Raw genomic sequence first — 25678 nt, forward strand, 5'->3', positions numbered from 1 at the left:
CAAGGTCTGTGAAGGTTGCTGCATGATATTAAATCGACTACCTAAAAAGTTCTAATACATTTCAATGCGAATCTATTCATTCACACATTCAGAAAAATACAAATGGATATCTTTTAGTCTGCTCTTTACCCCATCGGTTGTCCTACTGTTGTTTGATTCAATTGAAAGTGCAATGACTGGGGTTTCAATTGCCTCCTAATACAAACTGAGAGCCCCACCTGCTGGCCATAACACGCATCCTTCTTACAGACGATTTGAGTAAATACGCGTGTATTCAGTTGTGCAGGTTGAAATTGGCAACAGCTTGACATGACTCGTATAATCTCAAAATTCTTCGCAGGGTATAAGCCACTAATGCAGTTTTGTCATGTCCTTCTTCACTGTCATAGCTGCACTCGTGAATACCCGAGGCTTGCGATATATGTCATCTGCACTCATTCTATATCATCGCCCGTGATCTTAATCCCCAGTCAGGTATGACGATAATTCATCCTTATCCCTAACAGCCGTCAGGTTCCCCCGTAGCTGAGACCGGGGAGGAGTAACACAGGCTTCCTGCTTGCAGCTCCCCTCCTCCACTCTGCTTGTTAGAGGGTGGTCTGCATCCTGGTGCAGTTTTTGGGGGATTAGGTCTCAGCTGGCCTCTGAAGCCAAGCTCAAATAAAAGAGAATGACTAATATCAAAGACAAGGAGCAACATAACTCCGTGATCTTATTCGGGTTGAGACACGAGTGGTTGTGGCTGAACCATGAAACCTTCAGAATGGCTAAAAATAGGGTTTAAAACAGATGGAGAATTTTAAATCTTTCAGTACTCTGAGGTCATGGTATTTGCACTCTGGGAACTGGGGCATCACATGAAACATTTAACACAGGCTAGATAACAGAGGACTACGGTAGCGCTAACTACAATAATAGAGGGAATATTTTCATATTGACCCATGCGTTAAATAGTTCTATTCCAACTGTATGAGCTGAGATGGATGAGAACTGTATGGCAGAGAAAATAGAGAATCTGATAAGGTTTCACATATTATATTTGGCCTCTCTATAACAATTGTGACATTTTTGGACACTGCTGAGGTTATGGAAATGTTTACATATATTGTTTTGAAGACATCATAACAATACAGATATCAAGGATTCTGAACCTGTAATTTAAACTCCACATTGTTCTATTTGGTCTAAGATAAAATAATGTGTAATATTGTTTGGGAAAAGTTAACAAGTAAATTTACAGCAGGTATTTTACAGCAGTTCAATTGCAATACTTAAAGACAATTCACCTTTATGAAAACCAGGGGGTAAGAACACACATTCCAAATGAAATGCAGCAGCAAGAATAATTGAATGACATAGCATGCCCTGTGGCAGTCCCTGTCAGTATGCCATAGATTTATGAATGTACAGTGTATGAAGTGGTTGCAAAGATGTAATGAAGCACTTACAGTACTAGTTACATTCTTCTGGAGGACCCTTGAGGATCAAATACACTCAGTAAATCAAACATTTTTGGTTTTTGATGGGATGAATCAAAGACTGAAGGGATGTTCGTGAATAACATGCAATCACCATCATGTAACATGCTCAGAGTGCAATCAGAAACAAGGCCAGTGCTATCCTACTGAAGAAGGGCTACATGGAGCAATGATATCGCAGTAAAACAGTGAACTTTGAGAATTCTTTCAGAAAAATTTACGACATTACCTAATAAATAACACCCCTACAGTAATGCTTTACAGTAGACCCAGATGCAGGAGTTCAAAAAGGTATTTACTTGAAGGGCAATGCAAGAGAAGAATCCACAGAAGAGGTAATCAGGTCAAGACACATAGGTAAACAATTTAGGTAAAGGTTCAGAACAAACAATACTTCACAAAGAGACAATGTCCCCAGAGTCTTTTAAGTAGTCCCAAGTTAATTGAATAATAGTCCGCAGGTGTCAATACTCAGGAGAGCCTGGGCGTGGCCATGAGGGCTGGTCGCACTGGATGCCCTGATTGGACGTTACACCTACTCCTTATGCAGGCGGCTCTTCGTGCCCTTTACTTGAAAACCTGGGCACCTTTTAACCACCAGGGCACTTAAGAAAGGAAGCAGCTCTTGACATAATCCCTTGCAAATGTAGACAGTACCTGACCAATTCAAATCAACTGGTAGGATATATAGCAGAATGCAAAATTGGTCAAGGACGGTCTGACAAAAAGGTATTCTCAGACAGTGAAAGATATGAACACACAGAAAACCTTTCTTCATGCCAAAACATGTGTAGGATGCTCTGTAAAGGTTTTTGAAATAGTTTTTTTTTTTCTGTGTGGTTTTGTATCATTGCCAGTATTTTCTTTTCTTATTCCACGTGGATGAGGAAAGATTGATACTGAGTGAAAAATACAAGACCATTATAAGAGGGAACAGACCTCTGTAAGCGGGAACAAAAGTAAGCTCTCTTCTCCCATGCTTTGTATAACTGATAAATATCTAATATTGCAGAACATGCTCGAAAGCCTTCCATGTATTGAAACATTTCACATCTTCGTCTCAATAAAAACAGTAATAACATGTCCTTGCACATTTATGGGCGCACATAAACATGGATGGCACTGCGGTCCACCTCGTTGCCTGTGTGTGAAACAGCCCGGGCCCCAGCTCCGACCTCAGGTCTGTCCTTGACACCGCCGTACGGCGTGAGATACAGTATGCAGCCCAGGAGTGGATGTGCCCAGGAGGGAAAACTCGGGAGAAAGCCCTGTCACCGCTTCTGAGCGCGCTGGAAGATTCATATTCAGACGCGGCCTCCCCAGAGAGGGCTCTAGTGCGCTACACCACTTGGGGAGTGGATTTACAACACCTCGGAGTTTTGCCATCGGGCTCTTGGCCGCTATGAAATAAATAAGTAAATAAGTGGTGAGATGGTGCCTTGCATTTCAGAGCGAGCAAGCGACCGACCAGTGCTGCTTCTGCAGAGGAGCTGAAGGGTGATGGACAGCCAGCTGAGGATGCCTCCTCTACGGTGACAGGCTTCTCAGCCCAGGAAGCCCGCAGTTAAGTCCCAGGCTTCTCCCATCAGGCCCTGTAAACATGCCCATTAGTCTCCCACCGCTCCCTCTCCCAGACAAAAGGCTGTTCCCAAATACACAGACAAACCCACCTTCTTAACACCAGGAATTACTCACAATACTGACCAGCTGTTTGAAGTGCGACAACCAGGTATAAAGTAGTTATCAGAGGACGGGAAATAGAGATTTCTGGGATAATTTTAGCAGGCGGAGAGCGAGCGGTGGTGATTAATTGGGAGATAGCTTGTTACATTGCCGCTAGTTCTAGCTTCGCTGGCCTGATTCATCAGCTGCAGAGTGCCAGCACCATACTGCCTCTAAACTAGTACAGGATGAAAAATGATCAGCAACAACGAAGCAAGACACAAGGGACTGTCCCGCAGCAGCGCCGGCACATAGGAACACAACAATCCTGCTCTACTTTACTTTTTATACTCCTCACTGGCTGTTTTGCACAATACTAATTAGCCTGCCTTTGCACTTTTTGCAGGTTTGGAAATAATAGCTCCCAAGCCCATCTCCGCAAGCATGTTAATCTGAGCTTCACAGACAGCCACTTAATCATCCCACATCGCATCAAAATATCAATCTAAATAGACCCGAGGATGCTGAAACACCTTTTCCAGTTACACAGCTGGAAAGCGCTGGGAAGCGGAGCAATATTCAGGCTACATACATTTGAGATATTTCCAGCCATATCTTCGCTTTTCAATCCAAGGATTAATTTACAACATTAATAGGCACTTTATATGAAAGATGGAAATGTCCACGAGTTACTACTTTTTTGACAGAACAATGCAACAGCACTGGCAAATGTGAATAGTGCAATACAGCAGAGGAAAGATATTTTCTATTTCTGTGTGCAAATTGGTTTTTGTAAATGCATGATTTACAACCGTCTTGTCTCATCAATAAAAACCTACTTCATTACCAATGAGGACAAATCATATTTGACAATATATTTTACATCGGAATTATTACAGAAACACTCCGCAGGTAAAAGCATGTGCAATTCTCAAAGCCATTAAAGCAATTCAATTTTGAGAAATGTTTATTTTTTTTCCTTTTGCCAATGCTGAACTAAACATGAAGCTGACAAATAATGGCCACGACAGGTTTAAATTAATCAATGAAAAGAACATTCTGCAAAGTGACTGAGAGAGGAGCAGGCATCAAGGAAACTGATCCAGTGAATCCATTCCAAACACAGGTAAACAATGGTAGAACAGAGAGAGCTTTTACAGTGGTGAAGCTGGAGGTCAGCTCAATACAAAAACAACAGAACACATTGTTAAAGGTACATTGGTCCAGAAGACTGTAGGATTACATGTTATTAATGTCCAAATAAGGCAGCATATTCTTCAATGTGACAGAATCTATCAAATACACTGTATATCAAGCTGTGAAAATGCGTGAATAAAATATAATACATTTCGCTCAACATCCCTGTCAACTCATCTGTGGGCATGCATTTTTTTGGATTTTCTCTTAAATCCAAATACAAGAGAGGTTGTAGTGCTGCAGGTACTAGTGCATTATTAAAATTCTCACTCTTATTAATGCATATTCAGAACCGACAGCATGCTTACAGCCCACTGAATGCACATTGCTTCTCACAGATATGCCCTTTCAGGATGTCTATGAAGCCGCACCACACTGAAGCCATCTTTGATTTCTTTTTATGTAATCCCCAGTCCGTGGTAATTCACAGCTCTGTGGGACCACATTTGAACGGAACACTGTTATCAAACAATAACACACAGATATACTTTCAAGAGAATAATTCATTCGGATGGGAGCCTACGGTGAATTCCATGTTTTAAGTATAAATCATCCATGAGATTAATTAGGGGACAACCCAGGGAGGATTCCCCCAGGCATTGGCAGTCATGTTTGAGAAATGGTTTTTTTAGGGAAAATAAAATATTAATACCAGCTCTTTACATGTACTTGCTGCGATTTGCTTTAGTTTCTTTTCTTTCATTTCTCACATATTTTACTCTCGTTGTCCATTCCAGTTGAGTGCCTCCTGAGGTCTAAACTGAATAATATTTTGTGACTGCTGCATGATTGGCATTTAGACCTAGATGTTCAGGTGATCTACTTTCACTGAGAATGTAGATGTAGTCTTAAACATCTAGGAGATCATGAGTTACATTGTTATCATTTCTGTCAGCAGCTCCTGTTAGATTGGATTGCTACAGTATTATTGAAAAAACTGTATTTAATTTCAATATAGCTAATTTTATATTTCCATTGGTGAAAACAAAATTGAATTCAACCTGTTACATAAAACAAGGAGGTAGCAATCATATTATGATATTAAATGTGAGGCCCAGTTTGATTTTTCCCCCAAAAAAGATTTACCATAGCTTTAACTCTGTAAGATATGTTTATAATGAGCTCAAAGAATGTTTACTGAGTGTGGCATTCTCAGTTCCAAGCATTGGCCAAATAATATCAACCATGTACCCTATCTTAAAAACAGTTATTAAAATAATTTTACTTTGGTGACTGTTCGAGTGATTTCACACAAAGAGGCAGTAGTAAACAGTAGTAAAATTAGAAACTTTAACTCTTGTAACATGATGATATTCCTTGTTGTGCATAGAAAAGCAATACTATTTTTGTAATGGTCGGATAGTGTGTGTGTGTGGGTGTGTGTACGCATGTGTGTGTATGCAATGCTCTGCTCAAAGTTGGATCTCTTGCTATTTTATCAGTATGAAAAATATCTGATAGGTCAGGACTGCTTTTTCCAAAACATAAGTTTATCCTTTTTTCTTAATCAGGGTACATTTCAGTTGAGGAGAGTATGTGACCAATATTTCTTAATGCTTTCCTGTTGAAATAAGGTGTAATTGCTAGATTTATCTTTACTAATGCAATGTATTAGCATATAAATTCATTTATTCATGAGATGGCACAATGAATTTGGTCATTACTCCTTATTAATGTACAGTTCAATATTTTGTATTGACTGTGCAGGGCTATAATGCAACGAATGAGTTATATGATCAGATACATGGTGGAGAGGCTGTTCTTGGCTTTATTCAGCCAGACACATTTCTCAGTAAAATAATCAATCTGCCTTTGAGCTCACCTCAAAATTACGTCATTCCTGCTGGCTGGCTTTCAAGTGGAGCTGCAGCAAATATAAAGTGTTTATGAACATTTTTGTGCCATTCTGACACCGTTTAAACCTTCAAAATATACTTGGTATATTAACAAAAACTAATGGGAATCTCTGAAACTACTTATTACCCCTTAATAAGGCAATGCATTCTTTTTACAGAGAAACAGAGGAGAGATGCCTACATACAAAACCATCGGAAGCTGATGAGCAAGTCATATTTCTCACCCACAGAGATTCTAAACAAAGTATGGCCACATGATCATACTACGGTAATCTAAGAAATACTGAATTATTTTGCAGATTTTCAGTACTTTCAGTAGCCTTATGGACTACCTGAAATCACACTTTTGAAACATGTAGTGAATTCCAATCTTCCAAACCAAAATGGTACTTGGTTGAAACATGTACACACATTTAGCTTGAGTGTCAACTTGAAGTTGATATGCAGATGATTTGAAAGAATATTCAGACATCACATCATCACAGATATAATCCATACAGTAATTGGAACAGATATGAAATTAAATCTAAAAAGTTAAAACGTTAAATCAATATTATAATGCAAAAAACAAATATGGTACTGTTACAAGCTACAGTAAACCAGAACAGCATTCCAGATGGTAAACTAAAGAAGACTTGTAACTGCACTTCTCCTGGGATGTCAGAGGTTACTCTAGCAATCCTTCCATTGAATCAACTTGACTATGAGAGGAAATGCAATGAGTATTGAAGTCTGTTTATTATGTATTTCAATAGCTGCCACATTTCAAGTAAAGACAATTCAATTTCCCTTCCACAGAAAGATGCAAATGACCTTGGGGAAATGCACTTCAATCAACACTTGTATGCATGCAAGCACAAACGCGTGCACTCACACACCGAATTAGATTTAACACTTCTGTGGAGCCCTCTTATTTGTTTGAGGTCTCCAAGGAATGCTTTGGGCTACATTATTTGTTTTCCTTTTAAAATAGTGTCATTTTCACCCTGGAATGATTGCATGTTTGCAACAGTATACATTACCTCATAAAGTGACAATACATACTGTATCTTGATACCAGCATTAATGAACATTTCACTTGATATGATGTTTTATGATTTGTTGTGTTTCAATGTGCTAGTATATATTTGCACTAAACTCTTATACAATAGCACCACCTACTGTATAAAAGCATAAATCCGGGCTCATTTTCTTATACAAAATTGTAGCCAGCTTCTTACTTTGTATGTACACAGTGCGTAACATAATGTAAATTCTAAGTTAAATTCTAAGTTTTTCATGCAGTGACCATATGGGAGTCTTCCAGGGATATGTTGGAGCAGTCAGCAGGAACAACTGGAACAGACCCAGATTGTGTCTCCATGTTTCCACAGACACTCGTAAACTAAACGGAGGGTAAAAAGGCTTAGTCCCCCACATCAACAGTGCTGGTCAATCAGGAGGAAGGTAATGCAATTGGTACACAAACATTTCAATGACCTCAGCAATTTTGCAATAGATGGATAATCAATATCCTTCCTTGATAGCTGAATAATCTGTGTCACCCACAGCATTCAAAAGCAAATTTAGGGAGTGAGGATTTTGAGAAGTATTAGTGTCCCCTGAGTGTTGCTCAATACCTTCTGAAGAAAACAAGAATAGCTCAGTACTTCTGTGTTTCAAACGGTATGGACATGCATGTATCTATTAGTGAGTTTCTCTTGTTTCATGTACCATGTTATCTATGTTATTAGACTATAAACCTTTTCCATCAGATATTTGCAGCAGCCAAGTAATTTACATGTACACGGAAGATCCCTGGAGGTCTTTTTCATATCTGATTTGCATAATGGAATATACAGCCTTGTGTTCTCATTGACACAGGTTTTTTCAAATTTCAAGTAATAAAAGATTAATAAAATATTCTTGAACTCTGTCTCAGCGGATCAGAGAGCAGCCCTGCTAATCTAGGCCAATCTTTGAACAAACAGCCTTGCACTGTCACAGCAGGCTTTTCCAATTAACCCTGTACTGCAAACAGTAACTTCTATGCGTCTATGCTTAGACAGACAATGAGAGGTTTTCATACGTGGTAATATAAGTAATGAGTCAAAGCCATATTAAAGTATGAGACCAGACTGATAAAACTGGATCTATATACATGCACACACACAGACGCACACACAGAAACATATGCGCCCACACACACACGCACACACACAGGCACACACCCCCATAATGACAGATATGCCCTTGTGCTGTAGACATAAGTGTGTGTGAGTGTGAGTCAATATCTGCATACATTTTTGCACTGCTTGTGTGACTGTATGCTATACTGAATACTGAACCTTCAGTAATAAATATGTACCAGAATGCAATTATCTTAAGAGAGAACTACAGTATGAGCTCTTCTGGAACAGAAATGCCAAAGTTTGCCCCTAGAGGGCCAACATGCAGCATTCCCTCAATGCTCCATAATCACCCATTTGGACATATATGTGTCTTATTTTATTAGCCAATCATGTGGCAGCAACTAAATGCATACTGTAAAAGTATACAGACATGGTCAAGACGTTCAACTGTTGTTCAGACCAAATGTCAGAATGGGGAATAAATTTGATCAGAGTGACTTTAACTATGAACTGATTGTTGGTGCCAGACACATTCATTCATAATGACATAATGAGTCATACAGCATAAGAATAGAAAAGATTATTATTTTTTTTATTCACAGACAGCAACATTCAGTTTGTATTAGGGAGGGGACTTGAGGAGAATTTTCATTCTGAAGCACCCTGGCAATTAACTTGAGTCCCCTCAGTACGACAAGATTAAAGTCCCTTCAGAAAAACTGTTGATTGACTGGGTGCATTTCCGGAAAATGCACCTAGCCAATCATAATATTTGACATTTTGGTGTGTTTCTCAATATTCAGATATGAGAAAATAACATAATAGCATGGGTGAAAGGAAAATCGTCCACCTCTGTGCAAAAGAACCCCTTAAAAACAGAGATATGAATAAATAACAAGGCAACGTGGAATGAGGGTGTAAGTGAGTTTGACACAGGATGCCACACATAGCAGAGGGAGACTGAGCTTCTGAAAGGCAGCATGAGATGGAGGATGGGGTCATAAGACAGGCAGCACAATGCTGGAGGCATAACTGCCCACTTCTTTTTATAAATGTCTACATCCTAACATTTGGATGTTAACCAAGATGAAGAGAGAGAGCTTCAGTGAGTTCCAAATAAGGTCAAGCTTTGCTGGCTATCAAAGTCATTACCTTATAGCTGCTGAAACGCGGCCACCATAAAATATGAATAAAGTATTTCAGTGGTGTGGTACTACAGGGTGCTGGCTGGTCGGCCGCCTTGTTGACTACCCTGAGGTAGAGTTGTGCAGTGCTTCTGCGTGGGGGTTGGATCCGTTGGCGATGATGCCGTAGGCAAAGTAGGCGACTGCAGATCCCAACATCAGACCTGTCATGTAGGACACAGTCATTGTGTTGCCTGTGGGAAGAGAGAGAATAGCCCGGGTGGCATTATGACATACATGTTCTCTCTGAAAGCAGTATTTCTCTCTCCTATTTGGAGAAAAAACCTACACGGCATACTGCATACACCTTTCACAATACAGTCAACTGAAATACTGTTACTGGATTGACAGCAATGAAATAGCTGTACAATCTGAACCATTTGCATGTTCGTTGCTGATGCAATGAAGAAAATAATACAGAGAGCACTGTGCAGTCAAAATTCTTGGTTCTGAACGGAAATGAAAAAAAGGAAACTATAAAGGGAATATTTTAACATTCATGAGATACTCTAGGGCAGGGGTATCGAACTCCAGTCCTGGAGAGCCGCAGTGTCTGCTGGTTTTTGGTGTGTTTCAGCACGAGAGATACATTTCTAAGTCTTTTATTGGCTAAAGAGTCCACACACCTTGTTCTCAAGGCCTTAATTGGCTGCTGATTGAAAGGAAACCACAAACACCTGTAGACACTGCGGCCCTCCAGGACTGGAGTTTGACACCCCTGCTCTTGGTAGAAGGAAAGGGAGCACAGGCGCACTGATGGACCCTGGGATCTCCCACCTGCCAGCTCCCTCTGCTCCGGCACAACCTTCCCCGCTGCCAGGATCATGGGCACGCTGCCGAAGTAGCCGTTACTGATGCCCAGGAGGAGGGAGAAGACGCAGGGCCAGGCGGGGTGGCTGAGCGCGGGGCTGCCCACGGGGTACACGCACATGACGAAGAGCGGGATGAACACTACGCGCACGCAGGAGAGCAGCAGGAGCCGGCTGCCCTTCCAGTCGTACGGCAGGGCCGCCAGGATCTGTGACAGGAGGGAGGCGCAGTCACTGTAGGATCTGGTCTCCTGCACTCCTGAGAACACCTCCCCATATTCAATCAAACACACCCTGGTGTAAAATCCAGCTATGACCAGCTTGAAATTACCAGCTATCATCGGTTTCAAAACATAGCTCGAGCTGGTCAAACCCTGCTGAGTTATGGAGATGGTCTGAGCTGGTCAACCAGCTACCAGCTGTTTTAACACCCAGCTTGAGCTGTTTTCTGCAGCAGGGCAGTTGTCACAATGAAAATGGGCTATCTGGAGGGCCCCACTGCTGATGCAGATGACCAGTGGAGGCCTCTGCACGTTGACTCACTTTGCCAACAAAGTCGGCCATGTTGAAGATGGCCATGATGAGGATTGGCAGCCAGTCCCCCAGCGCGGCATTGTGGATCTCTGACTCCAGTCCCGGAAACAGGCAGAGGGTGATGAAGTAGGTGACAGCGATGGACAGCATGTAGGTCCAGATCACACGTGACACCACATACCGATGCAGGATCATGTCTTAAAGAGAGCCAAGAATACGAGTCATTGTCCGAACGTTTGTCTGTGTGTTAGTGCTGCTTTTGTTTTACAATTACAGCCCTTTGTTCACGAGGACATCCACTGCATTCTATTATTACTTTATCAAGCAAAAACTACAATATAACAGATCAGAATTCAATTAGATATACACTCCCTGAGCACTTTATTAGGAACTACTTATTCATGCAATTATCTAATCAGTCAATCACGTGGCAGCAGTGCAATTCATAATGTTTAATTTTATTTTATGCATTTCACAGAAAATTATGTTTTTTGAGGTAGTAAGTGACTTTGTGGAAGAATAATGCATATTTAATCAATATTTAACTGCTCTAGCAGTTAGTTTCACTACATGACATTATAGTTAAATATGTCATTACTTGCAATGATTCTCTTACAATATGTTGAATTAGAATAAATCAAAACACATCAAAACACATCAAAAGCTGAAGAACCAATTATTAGTTATGTTATAAATCATGGGCTATTAGATGAGAAATTATGGTTTATTTAGTCAGAGAATTAAGCAAATAAAGGGCATTAAAATAATAAATTGTACAGACATTAGAGGGTGAGGGAAAGAGAAATGCTGTGTTTCAGAAATGTTAATCATCCACCGTAAAGCTGTCATTTTTAAAGGTCCACAAATAGCTATGAAAAATCGGCAGAAACTATAAGATTGAAATATAGCTGATAATAAAAATACCATTCCATAAAATACTCTCACAGATACTTTTATCAGCAGTCAAGTGACGAGCGCAAGGAAGAATTGCATTGTATAGAACACAAACACAGAAATCAAAGATACAATTCAGTTGGAAATCAAATGAGAGGTACGGTCAAGGAGTTCAGCAGAAGTTCAGAGTTTTTAGAGAGGAATATAAATAAGGGATCAAATACTCTGAGTGGGTCTATTACAGCAAACAGAGAGTGGACATAAATGGACAAGGGATGAAATATCATGATAAAAGGCCTCCATTTTGCTCAGATGAAGTATTATAGCAGTATTCTTGTACAGCAGAAGTTAAAGGACAGGCAAAAGGAAGCACAGAGGTAATGAAAGAGAAATCTTCAGCAAACAAACAAACAATCACTCTGTGGTTTCAGCGTTCATTTGAAGGTTTTTACACCCGTATTGGGTGAACCATGTAGGAATTGCAGCCCTTTTTATACATTGTTTGTTGTTTGCTGGCGTATAGAGCAAAAACAACAAAAAATCTGTCACTGTCCAAATACTTACTGATTGCACTGTATACAGTATATTATTATAAAATTAAAGTGTTCACCCACCCAACTAATTCTTAATTAAGTTAGGAAAGCTGAGCAAAGGGAGATACAAAGATGTAAAATTAAAGGGGGACATTAATTTGTGAAGACTACTAGTGTATATGAAACCCCCATATTTTTTTAAAGAGTCACTCCCCTCTTCTATAACACCTGTTTAACTTGCCTTTTATGCTGGGCCAGCTCTTCTTTATTTTCGGCTTAGGGACATCAAATCTCATGTAAGTGCCACCGCCAGCTATTTCAATTTCATTCCCAAATTCAGAAGGAGAAGCACCCGCTGCGCCATTGTCCTAGGGAAAGAACAGATGTGGCCCTCCTGAAACCATTACTGGAAAAGAGGAATTTGTACTTTGCTTTGTCAATACAAACAGCTCACTGTTAATGACACAATTACATACTGTAAATATGTATCTTTTTTTCTTCATTCTGTCATACTTCCAAACAAATATCCCAAGTCTAAGTGGGTTAGTGTGACAGCATGTTTAAGACTCAGCTGTTTTGACAGGTTACTTCACTGAAGATTTTGGAGTGACATCACAGAATGGGATGGATGAAGAAGACATTTCAGTTCAATTTCAAATTGTCATGCACAGACACTAATGCATTTGCCGTATTCTGTAGAAGGCTGCTCATTAATTGAATCGTCTTACAATTGCTTTAAATACTCTCACTTCAATGGGGAGGGATTAGAGAGAGCGGTTTGTGAGTCATATCAAAAGGCATCAGGGACAGAGAAGAAAGCAGTAAATCAGTCAGGACAAATTACAAGGTTGCAGCACTCTTGGACCTGTTCGCTGAAATACAGCACTGAAGGAAAAAATAACCCTGATGTCATATGATATGATATACTGTTTGAGCATACATGTGGGACAATATAAGCAAATCCCCTGGGTTTTCACATTTTATTTTGCTTTCGGATAATGCAAGGCATATTACGATTATCTAAAGATACAGTAGTACTGTAACAGACTCCAGTACTACTGTAGAATGGTTAAAGTTACTTTTTTGGGTACCAGGTTTCAGTGGCAGAATTTAACTGTAAAGTTAACAGTTATTAGTGCGTGAAACATCTTTGTCCTTGAAACTGCATCATTTCACATGCTTGAAACAAGTGTATTTGTTTGTACTTGGGTGGGTAATTGAAGAGTGAAAACTCAACCAAACCTTGAAATTTATGCTGAGAGTTTTCCTTTATCACATATATCCTCAAATGGTTTACTTCATTGCCACTTAAAACAGACACTACTCTCATGGAAGACTTTATTTTCCCCTCTGCTGAGTTGTGAAGGCTAACTGCTGGAGCACTTCTGTAGGAGAATTCTTTGGGGAGCAGCTCGATAAGACATGCATGTTTATGTGTGAATAAACATGTAATGAGCTTGAATGTCATATTGGACTGAAGATGTTGACATCAGCAGTTTATTTGAGAAATCTGTGCCTTGGACACCAGTGTTCACTGTTCTGTCTGTAAGACTGGATAAATAAACATTATCTCACCCATAGTTTCATTTATTATTTAAGGGGTACTACATAGGGTTGCTAAATTAGCTGCTAAATCATGTTTATTTATTTATGTTCGCATAAGGCATTGTTACTGTACAGTACATGGCCCAGTCAAGTGCTCCAACTGTACAGAATATGCAGAAAAAAGTCACAAGCATTATCACTTCTTTCCCATACTGTACCAGACATATAGTTTTGTTATATCATAAAGTGCCCTGAATACAGTATGCTTAGGTCTCCCTAGCACAGCACAAACTTTTGGAAGATTTTTGGAATTACAAAATCAATTAAGAATGATTAAACACTTGCAGAGATAATTACAGAATTGTATTTTCAGGACTCAGCACTGCCCATGCTACTAGTTCCTCAAACATATCCTCCCCATGCTGGGTTCTGTGCCCAGGGTTTGTGTAAAATTAGGCTTCACGATTAATTTCATTGCAGGTTAACCACTTGGTCATGGTTGGTATTTGGTCATATGGTTGGTCACAAACATGGCACTGAACTAATTGCTCATTTTTTCAAGCACTGTTGGGGCCAGTTTCACAGATACAGATTAAGCCTAGTCCAAGACTAATGAATTAAATTCAAATTTGATGTCCATGAAACTGACCCTTGGTGTCCCAAACTATACTGCACTATGAATATTTATTATTTGCTTATACATTATTTGCTTTTGTACATTTTATTTATTTTATTAACAGGTTTAGAGGCTGATCAAATAGGTGCAATATGTCATCTTAGCTTTCAATTTCAGCTTAATGGAGATTGCTGTAAACTTAGTCCTGGACTAAACTGAGCTTTGTATGGACATTCTCCATTATAAAGTAGCTGGTAAAATTGCTTGGTAAAATTATCAGCTTACCATAAATCTAAATCACAAGTGGACATGTACTGGATAATAAATGATACACACAGACATTTTTCTTGCTGATGCTAGTTTTTGGCCATAAATTATACATTATTATATAAATGTCAAAATCTGTGTTGATGTTACAAACCTGCCCAACTGTGAAATATTCACTACCCGAGTATTTGCTTGCAAAGGCAATGTTAAGTAATGGCATTTTGAGAAAATGTATCATGTTTTGAGCCGAGAGCACGGCAATGCTGACTGCTCCACCATGACTGTAAATAACCTGCGTTTGCTGAGCCAGCGCTGCATCAATACAGCCAAATGCTGTGCTGTGAGAGTGAGAATGAAAACAGATGAACAGGGGTGCAAGTGATGGAGGAGAAGAACAGAGTCAGCCAACAGCTGGCAGATAACCTTTAAGCTAACTCTGGGCCATTCAGTCATTACTGTGCTTCAGGAAGAAAACATTTGGCTGGAGATCCAAAGCAGGTGCACTCTCCAGTGTGCCTAATTAAATGAGAAATGGCCCTCTCTCTGCCCGGATCCACCTGAACACAGCCTGTGTCTCAGGGCAAGGAGGGCTGCTCTACTGCTGTGGGTTTATGAGCAGTGAGTGAACATCCTTTTCTCTTCTCCTTTTCTCTTCACTGTCATTTCCTCTCTTTTCTCTCCACCCTTCTCTCTACACCTACAGACAGGACACTCTGCTACACCAAACTGGGAATCTGCCCATTATTACTCTTTATCATATGGTATGGACACATTTAAATGCATTTTCACGTCTTAAAACTGTCATTTAAATTGGTGCAGTAGCATTAATCAAATGTAAAACTGACAAATAATTTCTTACAATAATGATACCACAACCTATTTCATTAGTGATTCCTTGGTCATAGTTCCTAATAGATCCTGACACAGCCTATTCTATCATGGCTTCTGACATGGCTTCTACTCTACAGAGAGACAAAACTTACGAGTCTTACTTCCTCTGTAATGGCGTCATGGTGGACCCTGTATCCAGTGCCCGGGTTGTCATGGCCCTTGACAGAGAGGCCGTGGTGGGAGTGTTTGGTGTAGTACTGCACGAAGCGCGTCCGGCGAACCAGCAGGTGAAGCATGAAGCACATGAGCTCCATGCTGATGGAGAAGAAGAAGAAGATGATGGTGTTCTTCTTCTCGTTTTTAATCAGCAGCTTGGTGAAAATGCGGCTCAGGGAAATGATCACGCCCGCTGTGCCTGTATGGACACAGAAGAAGAAGAAGAGAAAATTTGAAAAGAAATAAACATGCAATAATTTGTAAAGCTCGTTGTGCAATTCAAAAATAAAATTGCATCACTGTCTGTGTCTGACACTATTATGCAGACTTAAGTGAACTGTTCTAATAAAGTCAGTGTCCATCTGTAATTTTTCAGTTTTGATGATCTGTGGTCACTGGTGATCACAAAAGCTCATTTTCATATTCCAAAAAGCCTTTGAAACACAAAGATATTTTCCAGGACCAAGTGCTTTTTTCTCAAGATAACCCAGGGGTATCATATTTGGAGAAAGAAACCTTCCTAGAGCTAACTCTAGATGAACCTCAGGGAACCTATAGCTTGTGTAGCTTGTTACAAATCATATAATTTGAATATGTGACAGGAAAACAATATATAGAGGGGCCATTTAAGAAAGCAAACACATTCAATCGATATTGCGACAAAAATGTAATTGTGAGAAGGTATCATATGTTACTCGTTAATATAAAAAAGTTACAGATTGAAGTCTAAAGATGAAATAAAAGATAGTAACTTTGACCAAGTATCAAAGTATGAAGACAGTGGTAAAAAGACACACTGAGAAAATAGTCCCAGAGAAAGTATAATTTATTTTCAGAGCAAGCTCCTCAACTGGTCGAGTCTGCAGTGTGCCTCTACTAATACTGCCAGACATAACCAGCATGAATGGGCATGAGACCATGACATCAGTATCAATACAATGTGACTCACTCCTGCTAACCTGCCTAATTTATCACATTGAAAACATTTGCTAATTCCCACAAATAGCCTGGGTGTAATATCTGTAATTATGAATGAGAAATGAACATAAACAATGAAAGCAGCACAGAAATAAATGTTACAGAAGAATGACAATTTATGTAATTCATTGCATCTCTTCCTGATGCATCAATCATCCTTTGAGCTTGTTTTCATATGAGCCGTCTGCATCCATATTTTATTGCTTTGCACATCTTCGACAATTACCATGATCAAAAATACTAAATATATATTAAATATATCAAAGTAAAGCATCTTACTCTCTCCAGTCATCACTCCTTGCGTGTACCTCTTTGGAAGCATTCCAGTGTAACCATAGAAACTGGACTGCTGAACTGTAAAAAGTAGGGAAAGTCAAGGGAAAAGGTGTTAGCACAGACATGGCAGGTTTGCTCAATAAGCCTAGATGTTTTGCACCATACTGGGGTGAAACAGTCATCGTTACTCACCTCTAGGGCAGAAAAAGCTCTTAGATACAGAGTAAATTATTAAAGAGCCCTTCATGGCCACACTGTTTGCAAGAAGATGGTGGAAAGGTGGAAAGTTCCTCTGTGTGGTGGTTATGCACATAAGATACACACCTGTACATCCAAATGCCACCACGCCCACAGCCACCAGGTTGACGACATAGGCCTGCTTGTTGGTAAACTGCTCCAGCCAGACATCACAGATGCTCACAAAGAGCAGGGGCCCCAGAGCAAACAGGTACCCTGCACAATAATAATGTGTTATTTAGCTGATGCTTTTTTCCAAAGTGACTTACAGTTGATTAGACTAAGCAGGGGACAATCACCTGGAGCAATGTGGGGTTAAGGGCCTTGCTCAATGACCAAACAGCCGTGCAGATCTTATCGTGGCTACACCGGGGCTTGAACTTCCAGGTCCCAGTCATGTACCTTAACAACTATGCTACAGGCTGCCCCTGCATGCTAGCCACAAGCACGTTAGTCAGCACTTAGTTCTCGGGTTCATAATTTTTTCTAAATCTGTGCTCAAGAAACTTTCAGCAGAGATGTGCAGTTCATATCAGTTCACATCAGACACTGGCAACCTGTATTTCCACTGAATGCTCCCAATCTGATAGGGATATTTTACTTGTTTTAGCATGCTTACATGTTCCTTTTGATTCAATGATAATTCACTATGGAGTGCATCTGGTTACCTTTTCAGAAGCATTATCTAATGCATTATCCTCTAAAGCTTTTTCCTGAAATGCTCAAACTAAGCTTCTAATACTCCTGTAATTGGTCTTTTTATTTTTTTTTCTTTGGGGGGGAGGGGGGTAATCATTTTACTGAGCTCTTAACAAGGCACCACTGCATTTTCTCTGTCACTAAGAATCAGAGCCACATTTAGTGTAATTACACTAAGAATACATGTGAAGCCAAACTGTTATGGCAGATATACTGTGGCAGGTGGGAGGGCCAGTATTTTTGCTGCCATGAGAAAAAGGCATTTTCAGGTAATGGATGCTTCAACCAGGGCGAGTACTGTGCGAGACAGATATGAGATAACCTGAGCCCTCAATCTACAGCGGCTCCCAGTGACACATCACATTGGAGAGAATGAGCACAGGCAGAATCCATGAATGCTACAATAGTCTCTTTTGGCTCCTTCATTTGGGATTTTAAGTGACTCAGTTTGCCTGTTGAGGACATCCGTCCATGTTCTGTGGATGGATGAGCGATATGTCTCCTGCAGTAAATGTCACCTGTCATACTCCCGCTCACTCACCCACAGTGATCCTGGTGTGCAAGCTAAGCATCTCCACCAGGGCATTGTTCAGGATCACAGCAACCAGGGCCACGAGGATGTACGTCAGGCTCATATCAAACACGATGGACGTCCCTGCAAGACCCAGCTCCATGTCAGTTTCACAATCATTCCACAAATTTCACTGTCCCATTCAAAAACTTCACTAATTCATTCATTCATCCATTCATTCATTATCCTAACCCGCTTATCCTGAACAGGGTCGCAGGGGGGCTGGAGCCTATCCCAGCATACATTGGGCGAAAGGCAGGAATACACCCTGGACAGGTCGCCAGTCCATCACAGGGCACATACACCATTCACTCACACCTACGGGCAATTTAGACTCTCCAATCAGCCTAACATGCATGTCTTTGGACTGTGGGAGGAAACCGGAATACCCGGAGAAAACACACGGGGAGAGCATGCAAACTCCACTCAGAGAGGCCCTGGCCGACCGGGATTCGAACCCAGGACCTATATACAAAGGTTTAAAAGAATAATGAACAACAGTCAACTTATTTTGCAAATATACATATAAACAAGTGACACTAAATTAGCTGGTCTGAAGTAAGTGTACCTCGGAATTTCCAGTGTAGGTAGTCCACATCAGTGATGAAGCTATTGTAAGGCAGCAGGAATCCAACTCCAGCAAGCAGCATAGCAAAGTATATCCCATGATAGCGGTCATCGGGCATAGGCTCTTCAAAGGCTTCACAGGGACAACAGGAAAAGGACTGAGTCAGCATACTGAGTGAGTCCAGCTGCAGCCTGAGGCCAGTTTCAGAGTATGATGGACCCACCTATAAAACCTTCAGAGGTCACTGAGGAGAAATGTTCTTCTAGCATGCGCAATATTTTAGAGAGGTGGTGAAGATGAACTCTTTTAACAGTACCAGTGTCGTGATGGGTGAGTGCAGCATGATACTGAAGAGCAACACATTAATAATGCAATGTTATAGCAAATCCACATGTTGTATGTAGAACACTGATAAATTCAGTTTTGGACAGCTATGTTTATTAACATGTGAACACATGCAAGTGGTATAATGGCTAGCAGCCAACTCTGCGGTTAAAGTAGAAAGCCAGGGGGCCAGGCCTCCATGTAAACCTTCCTTTGGAAACCAGGTTTTGAGCTGAAAGCCCAAGCGCCAGGTGTCCTGTGTAGGCGGACACACGAGCCACTCACCCGGCTCGGTGAAGGTCAAGACCCCTTTGTCGGGTATGTCCTTGGCCTGGCAGTCCTCTTCCTCCAGCTGGTAGCTCTCGAAGCTGAAGCTCATGACCACATTCCCCTCCGGGGTCAGGACGGGGGTGGCCTGCCTGCGCCTCTCCGCCCCCACAGAGCCCATCCTGGGACTCGGGGTCTCGCAGCGGTTAACTCAGGCGCACCGTGAGTTCAGCCTCGTTAATGCGTTGGGCTGATTCTGTAGAGAGCAAAGAGAGACAGAGAAGAGCACAATCGTCACACATACTCAAACACCTATTACCCCACTCCACAGAAGTGCACGCCAGCATCATATATTAACCGTATTGCACCACACAACAGACCAGATAGCATCACAGAAATACCCACAACCGTCTCCACAGCTAGATCCCTCAGTGTACCACTACAGTGGATCTTCAGAACTGGCCACCAGGGTCAACAAAACAAACAGTTGTCATTAGCAATATACACTCTCCATTAGGTATTTATTATACTTATTTTTTAGACATCTGCTGCTTTAGCCTATCCACTCAGAGGTTTGGCAAGTTGTTTGTTCAGGGACGCTCGTCTGCATACCACTGCTGTAATGTGTGGTTATTTGCGTTGCTGTCACCTTCCTGTCAGCTTTGACCAGTTTGACCCTGCTCCTCTGACCTCTCTCATTAATAACTTGTTTCTGCCTGCAGAACTGCTGCTCAATGGATGTTTTGTTTTACGCAACATTCTCTGCAAACTCTAGAGACTGTTGTGTGTGAAAATCACAGGAGATCTGAAGTTTTATAAGATACTCAAACTACCCTGTCTGGCACCAACAGTCATGTCAAAGTCACGGTCAAAGTCACTTAGAACACATTCCTTCCCTATTCTGACATTTGGTCTGAACAACAGCTGAATCTCTTGACCATGTCTGCATTTAGTTGCTGCCACATGACTGGCTGATTAAATATTTGCATTAACAAGCTGGTGCATAGATCTACCTAATAAATCACTCACTGATTGTATATGCTTTATTTATATAAGCTCTGCTGCATTATGGATTTGCTAATTAGCATAATTCTTCAACCATGAGGTAGACGTTTTTTTTATTTCTGACCTATGGATTTTACACCACTGGAGTATAATAGTCATTAGCTTGTAGCTTGTGTGGGCACAGCATGCTGATAGAGATATAATATATAACCTCCAAAATCTACATTCTATGAAATTATAATCAAAACACTATCATCATTTAAATATTTAATCAGCAGCCAGTCTGCAAATGAATGAGAAAGGCCCCCTTGCCAAGGGCAAATAAACAAATGTGTGTTTGAAGACCAAGCTTATGAGTCATGGAGCCTGCAGCAACAATTTCACACTAAAATGCTTTTCTTCACCTGGCTGGCTTTCAGAATGATTGGCCTACTGTAGGTTATCATTCATCTCTGAACATGGAAATAAGGAATGCTATGTTGCTTGTTGTGATCCAAATATTAATTGCATTACTATAAAAACAGTAATCTTGTTTTTTATTTTAAGTATTATTAATAATATTCATAACTTTCTGATCATCCAAATAGGTGTGGCTCTGTTGTCTTGTCAGAATAAAATCACACCTGAATGGTTGGAAGGAAACAAAATTTAACTTTTGGAGTGGCCTAGGCAAAGTCCTGACTTGGATCCAACAGAGATGCTGAAATGAGCATGGTAGGAAAACCTACCAATGTGTTTTATTTAAAGAAGTTCTGCAAAGAAGAGTGGGCTAAAATTGTGATGTGAGCACTTGGTTGCAGATATTGCAGGTGAAGGTGGTGCAACCAGTAGGCAATTACTTTTTCATGGGTGATGGGTGTTTGATAACTTTTTTCATTAAATAAATGAAATTTAATTGAATTGAAATGTTTTAGAAATGTTTTTGTCTTTTCTCAGGTTGGTCTGTTTGGTTTCAAGGTCTGGCCTTTTGTTCCGGCCTTTGGTTTCAATGGCCCAAAGCTATATTGAATGGTCTTTCAGATTTGTAGCAATTGATCATTACAAAATCTGAAAACATGTTTAAGATTGTTTTAAGTTGGTATATTTATTCTGTGTGATGGATTTAGAAAACACAAATATATATTAATTTTATAGTTTACATATTTATATTATTTTCTTTTAGCATTTGTATGTTTTACTTTTCTCTGATTGTGTACCTTTCCATCAGTGTGTTGTTTCTGTTTTTACTTCTATTTTGCTTTTTAAAATGTATTGCAATGTGTAAAGCATACCATGTTATTATATAAGGTGATTGATGCTGTTTAAGACTCATTCCGCTTTCAACACCTGTTTAAATTAACTGGGTATGAAAATAATAATATATTGCTGTCAAAAGCAGCTATTATGCAAGACTGAATGCCATAATGATTGAGTGCCAAATGAGTAAATGCAAAAGTAGAGATACATCATACTGTAGACTGTAATCAGAATGATGTGTAACAGTATTCACTTAATGGTGAATTCACCAGGCATATTATCACCCGTAAAACCTTACAGCACATACTAAGAACCTAATCATATTGAATGGACAAATGAAATGGTTTTAAATGAGATATTCCAATAGCTGGATTGAATTTGCTATACATTTAAGGGGACAGAGAAGGGGATTGTTGTACATTTCAAATGAAAATTAGGTGCTATATTGATTTTCTTTAGTTACCTTTGAGAGAAATCAGATTGCTTTGTTTGTACAAGTTTTTAATTGCATATTTTATATTTGTATTTCTTGTGTCTGATTCATTTACACCACCCAAGGAAGGCATAATCCACAACACATTCCTGTGCCTGCATTAATGCACTATGCATCCCATGAAAATGAAAAGAGTTTTTGGAAAATTTACATGAGTACCTGGACATGGAATATTGCTTTGTATGTTGTTTTGTGGATATATGAGCAGATTTAACCCAAAAAAGGATGCAAATATACATACAGTGGGCTCCAGAATGATTGGCAACCTCAATAGAAATGAAGAAAAAAGGCAGTACTTGGTAAACAACACATCTAATACTCTATCTTGAAGATATTATCTAAGTTATGTTGTTGGCACTCCTAACACATGTTAATTGAAACAATTGATTAATTTTGAAACATATGTTAAAGATTTTGAGTGAGGCACGTGCTTTTGGTGAATGTTTTGCTGTATACGTAAAATGTTTTGGCAAATGCTCCTGTAGTTAAGAGAACATTAAAAATGTTGAGGGAAATGGGCCAAAGCGATTGAGATTTTGTCACATGAAACTTGGGGGTGAAATATGTTTACTCTATCAGAGGGGCACCAGAGGGGCACTTCCACGGCACCTTATGGGGAAAAAATGAAGCATGGGGATGTCCATTCAGGTTAGAAGAGTGGTGGACACTTGTGCTACTGGTGTGTCCCAATGGTAGAAAAAAAACAAGCTTCATTTTTCACACCAAAGGGGCATTTGAGCGGCAGATGACATGCAGATTAAATCAGCTGGTAGCCTGTAGGCAACTTGCAACTTCGTTAGTTAGCCAGAGATATCATCCCAGGCTCAGTCATGCAATTACTTGTCTATAGGACAGCATCCTTAGATACTTTCAATGACTGTAGACCAGTAGACCATTTCTTAACTTCACTAAGTTTCACATGTTTAGGAAATACTTTTTGAAACGTGAGAACTGGCTGCGTCATTAGAATTCACCAGAAGGGCTCAGGCTTCACTCAGGCATAACTTTAATAATCTTATAATTGAGAACCATTCTTATGCTTGTCATTTTATTTTTTTGCATTCATGCATTTCTTCAAACTGTGCCAGCAACCACCAACGTGAACTTTGATGGCATTTGTTGCTCAGGACTTTTCTGTTCAATGATATAGCAACTTATGCCATCTATTATAGTAAAATAGTAAAATTTGCAATCAGAAACTAAAATTCACAGAAGACAAATACAGTACATGACTTCATCAGCACATGGTAGTACAAGCATATAAAAAAAACAAAGCCTTTGTTAAAGGTAGGGAGGGGAGTCATAATTTCCATTTTTTATATCGCCATCCCTGTACATAAAGCCTTTATCCACAACTGCTAATACTTGCATCTTACTCCATTTCAGGAGGCAGAATGACATATTCTTAAGCTTTATTTCCTAACAGCTGCACAGAAGGTCATTTTGAAAAGCTCATGCTGCACAACAAATACCGGGAGCGTGATAGCAGGACCCTAGCTTCAGACCACCTAAAATGGGCCAGTTCAAAAGACCAACACACATGCGTGAACAAAACAGAGCTCCTTAGCTTTGCTGCAAAGTCCCACATCAGCATTAAACAAAACGGTGACACTGTAGTATTGTTCACATTAACATCTAGTGTTTACATTGATGTAGAGAAAGTAGATGCTTTCTTCAGCATTTTGTCTACTTACTTGCAAAAATAGCATCATTTCAAAAAGACACCCTTTGACCATACACCAGATTTGTCAAGGCCAATGTATATGTATATCTCCCAGCCCATTTCTGAGGTCATTATAGGTAGCTATACAGTACACAAGACATTAAAAATGGCATACCCTGTAGTCAGCACACAAATCAAAGAAAAGCTAAGTTCCTGCATATTTTTTGAAAGTCATGTTACATGTTTAACAGATCAGTGTATGCCAATATGCAAACAGATTGCATGTAAATACAAAAAATATAGATAAGTAAAAGTCACTGAACTAAAACAAAAAGACTCATCTCACCTCAACATTTTCAATAGCTTATCAAGTAATTTGAATAATCAGCGCTGCTAAAGGGTGTGTGTGTGTGTGTGTGTGTGTCGGGGGTGGGGGGTGGGGGGGGGGGGGGGGGGTCTGGTGGACTGCATTTTAATTTTCTTTGTTCTCGACAGAGGGTGGCGCTCATCTTGTCTCTCAAAAACTAAATATTTGATGTAAAATTAAAATAACATATTTAAAAAGAAAAAAGTAACCAAACATTAAAAATGCAGAGATAATAGAAACTAGCCAAAACACTAACTGCAGTTAGATGAAATACAGATGTTCCATTGTACACAAGGCAGTGTTTTCACGTTTGCACCGTTAGAATAAACCTGAAAGCCGGATGTTTATGTGCAGTTAACGTTAACAAATGCATTAATACGATGCACAAGCATACACACTCTTTAAAAAACGTTTACGAACTATATAAACAATATAACATCATACATTTTTAAATTAGAGTAAGTTGCATTTACCTGAAATTCAAAGCAAGGACATGCTTAATATGTTTTTAATCTCGTATTCTCGTATATATGTAGATGTAGACTTTCCGTCTATCAAACGCTGGGCAATTGAGATATTTTCTCCCTTAGCACTATGTCCAACACGTATTTTGTAAACCCTTTTCACAAACAACTGTTTCTCATCTCATCGCACAACAGGTTATCTCTTACCTTGTGTAGATAATTTCTGTGGTAATTCCTTGTTTTGTTTTGTTTTTTGAGGATTTTACGCCATTAAAAGAATAACCACAAATGTATCGCATTTACCATCTCTGATTCGTTGAATTAGTTCCATCCATCAGAAAGGTCTCCGGCGGCGACGTCCCCTTTCCAGGCAAGGTGTACAACAAGAGGAAGCTGCTCGCGCTTCCTTCCTCCCTCCCACTCAACAAAACGTTTTCACAATTTCATCGTAACCAAACTCGACAATCTGTAGGGTACCACTAGTGGATACTAGTGTTTCAGTACATTTAAAGGGAAATGGGAATCTCAACAGCAAAATGCTACTCAGATAAACGAACCAGTGTTCAGCTTTTATACATAGGTTGTAATATAATATAATATGTTTATTTTCAGTATTTCAAAGCACGATTTTATTGCCCAACTGCAAAAAAAGGGAAAGACACACCAGTGATTGGTTCTCTTTTGCTCCACCGTTGGAATCAGTCCCCAGCAGATACAGTAATGAAGGAATCGTCTGAAAAGTGTATAATTGCTGTCATAGAGTCATTATACCTACATTATTTGTAGCTAACATAATG

The 25678-nt window shown here is 39.8% G+C and overlaps 2 protein-coding genes across 4 annotated transcripts in view; both read right to left on the reverse strand.

Moving 5' to 3' along the window:
- The window catches only part of bud31 (BUD31 homolog), a 119411-nt gene that overhangs the window by 68682 nt on the left and 25051 nt on the right, over positions 1-25678 (reverse strand). The gene's annotated exons all lie outside the window — the stretch shown is intronic.
- Positions 8874-25300, reverse strand: LOC133121665 (equilibrative nucleoside transporter 4-like). 3 transcript variants are annotated; one of them, XM_061231026.1, is made up of 11 exons: positions 25185-25300; positions 19672-19909; positions 19063-19194; positions 18465-18578; positions 17312-17440; positions 16991-17065; positions 15670-15932; positions 12500-12626; positions 10841-11028; positions 10266-10506; positions 8874-9682 (listed from the first exon to the last, which is right to left on the reverse strand). In XM_061231026.1, the coding sequence occupies exons 2-11, from the start codon at positions 19832-19834 to the stop codon at positions 9552-9554; spliced, it is 1563 nt and encodes a 520-aa protein (XP_061087010.1). In that variant the 5' UTR covers positions 19835-19909; positions 25185-25300; the 3' UTR covers positions 8874-9551. The 3 variants fall into 3 exon arrangements, with proteins under 3 accessions (XP_061087010.1, XP_061087011.1, XP_061087009.1); XM_061231027.1 differs by having other exon boundaries at positions 15679-15932; positions 25089-25288; XM_061231025.1 differs by having other exon boundaries at positions 25089-25288.

The sequence above is a fragment of the Conger conger genome, chromosome 2 (genome assembly GCF_963514075.1).
Source record: "Conger conger chromosome 2, fConCon1.1, whole genome shotgun sequence".
In the NCBI taxonomy this organism is placed as follows: Eukaryota; Metazoa; Chordata; class Actinopteri; order Anguilliformes; family Congridae; genus Conger; species Conger conger.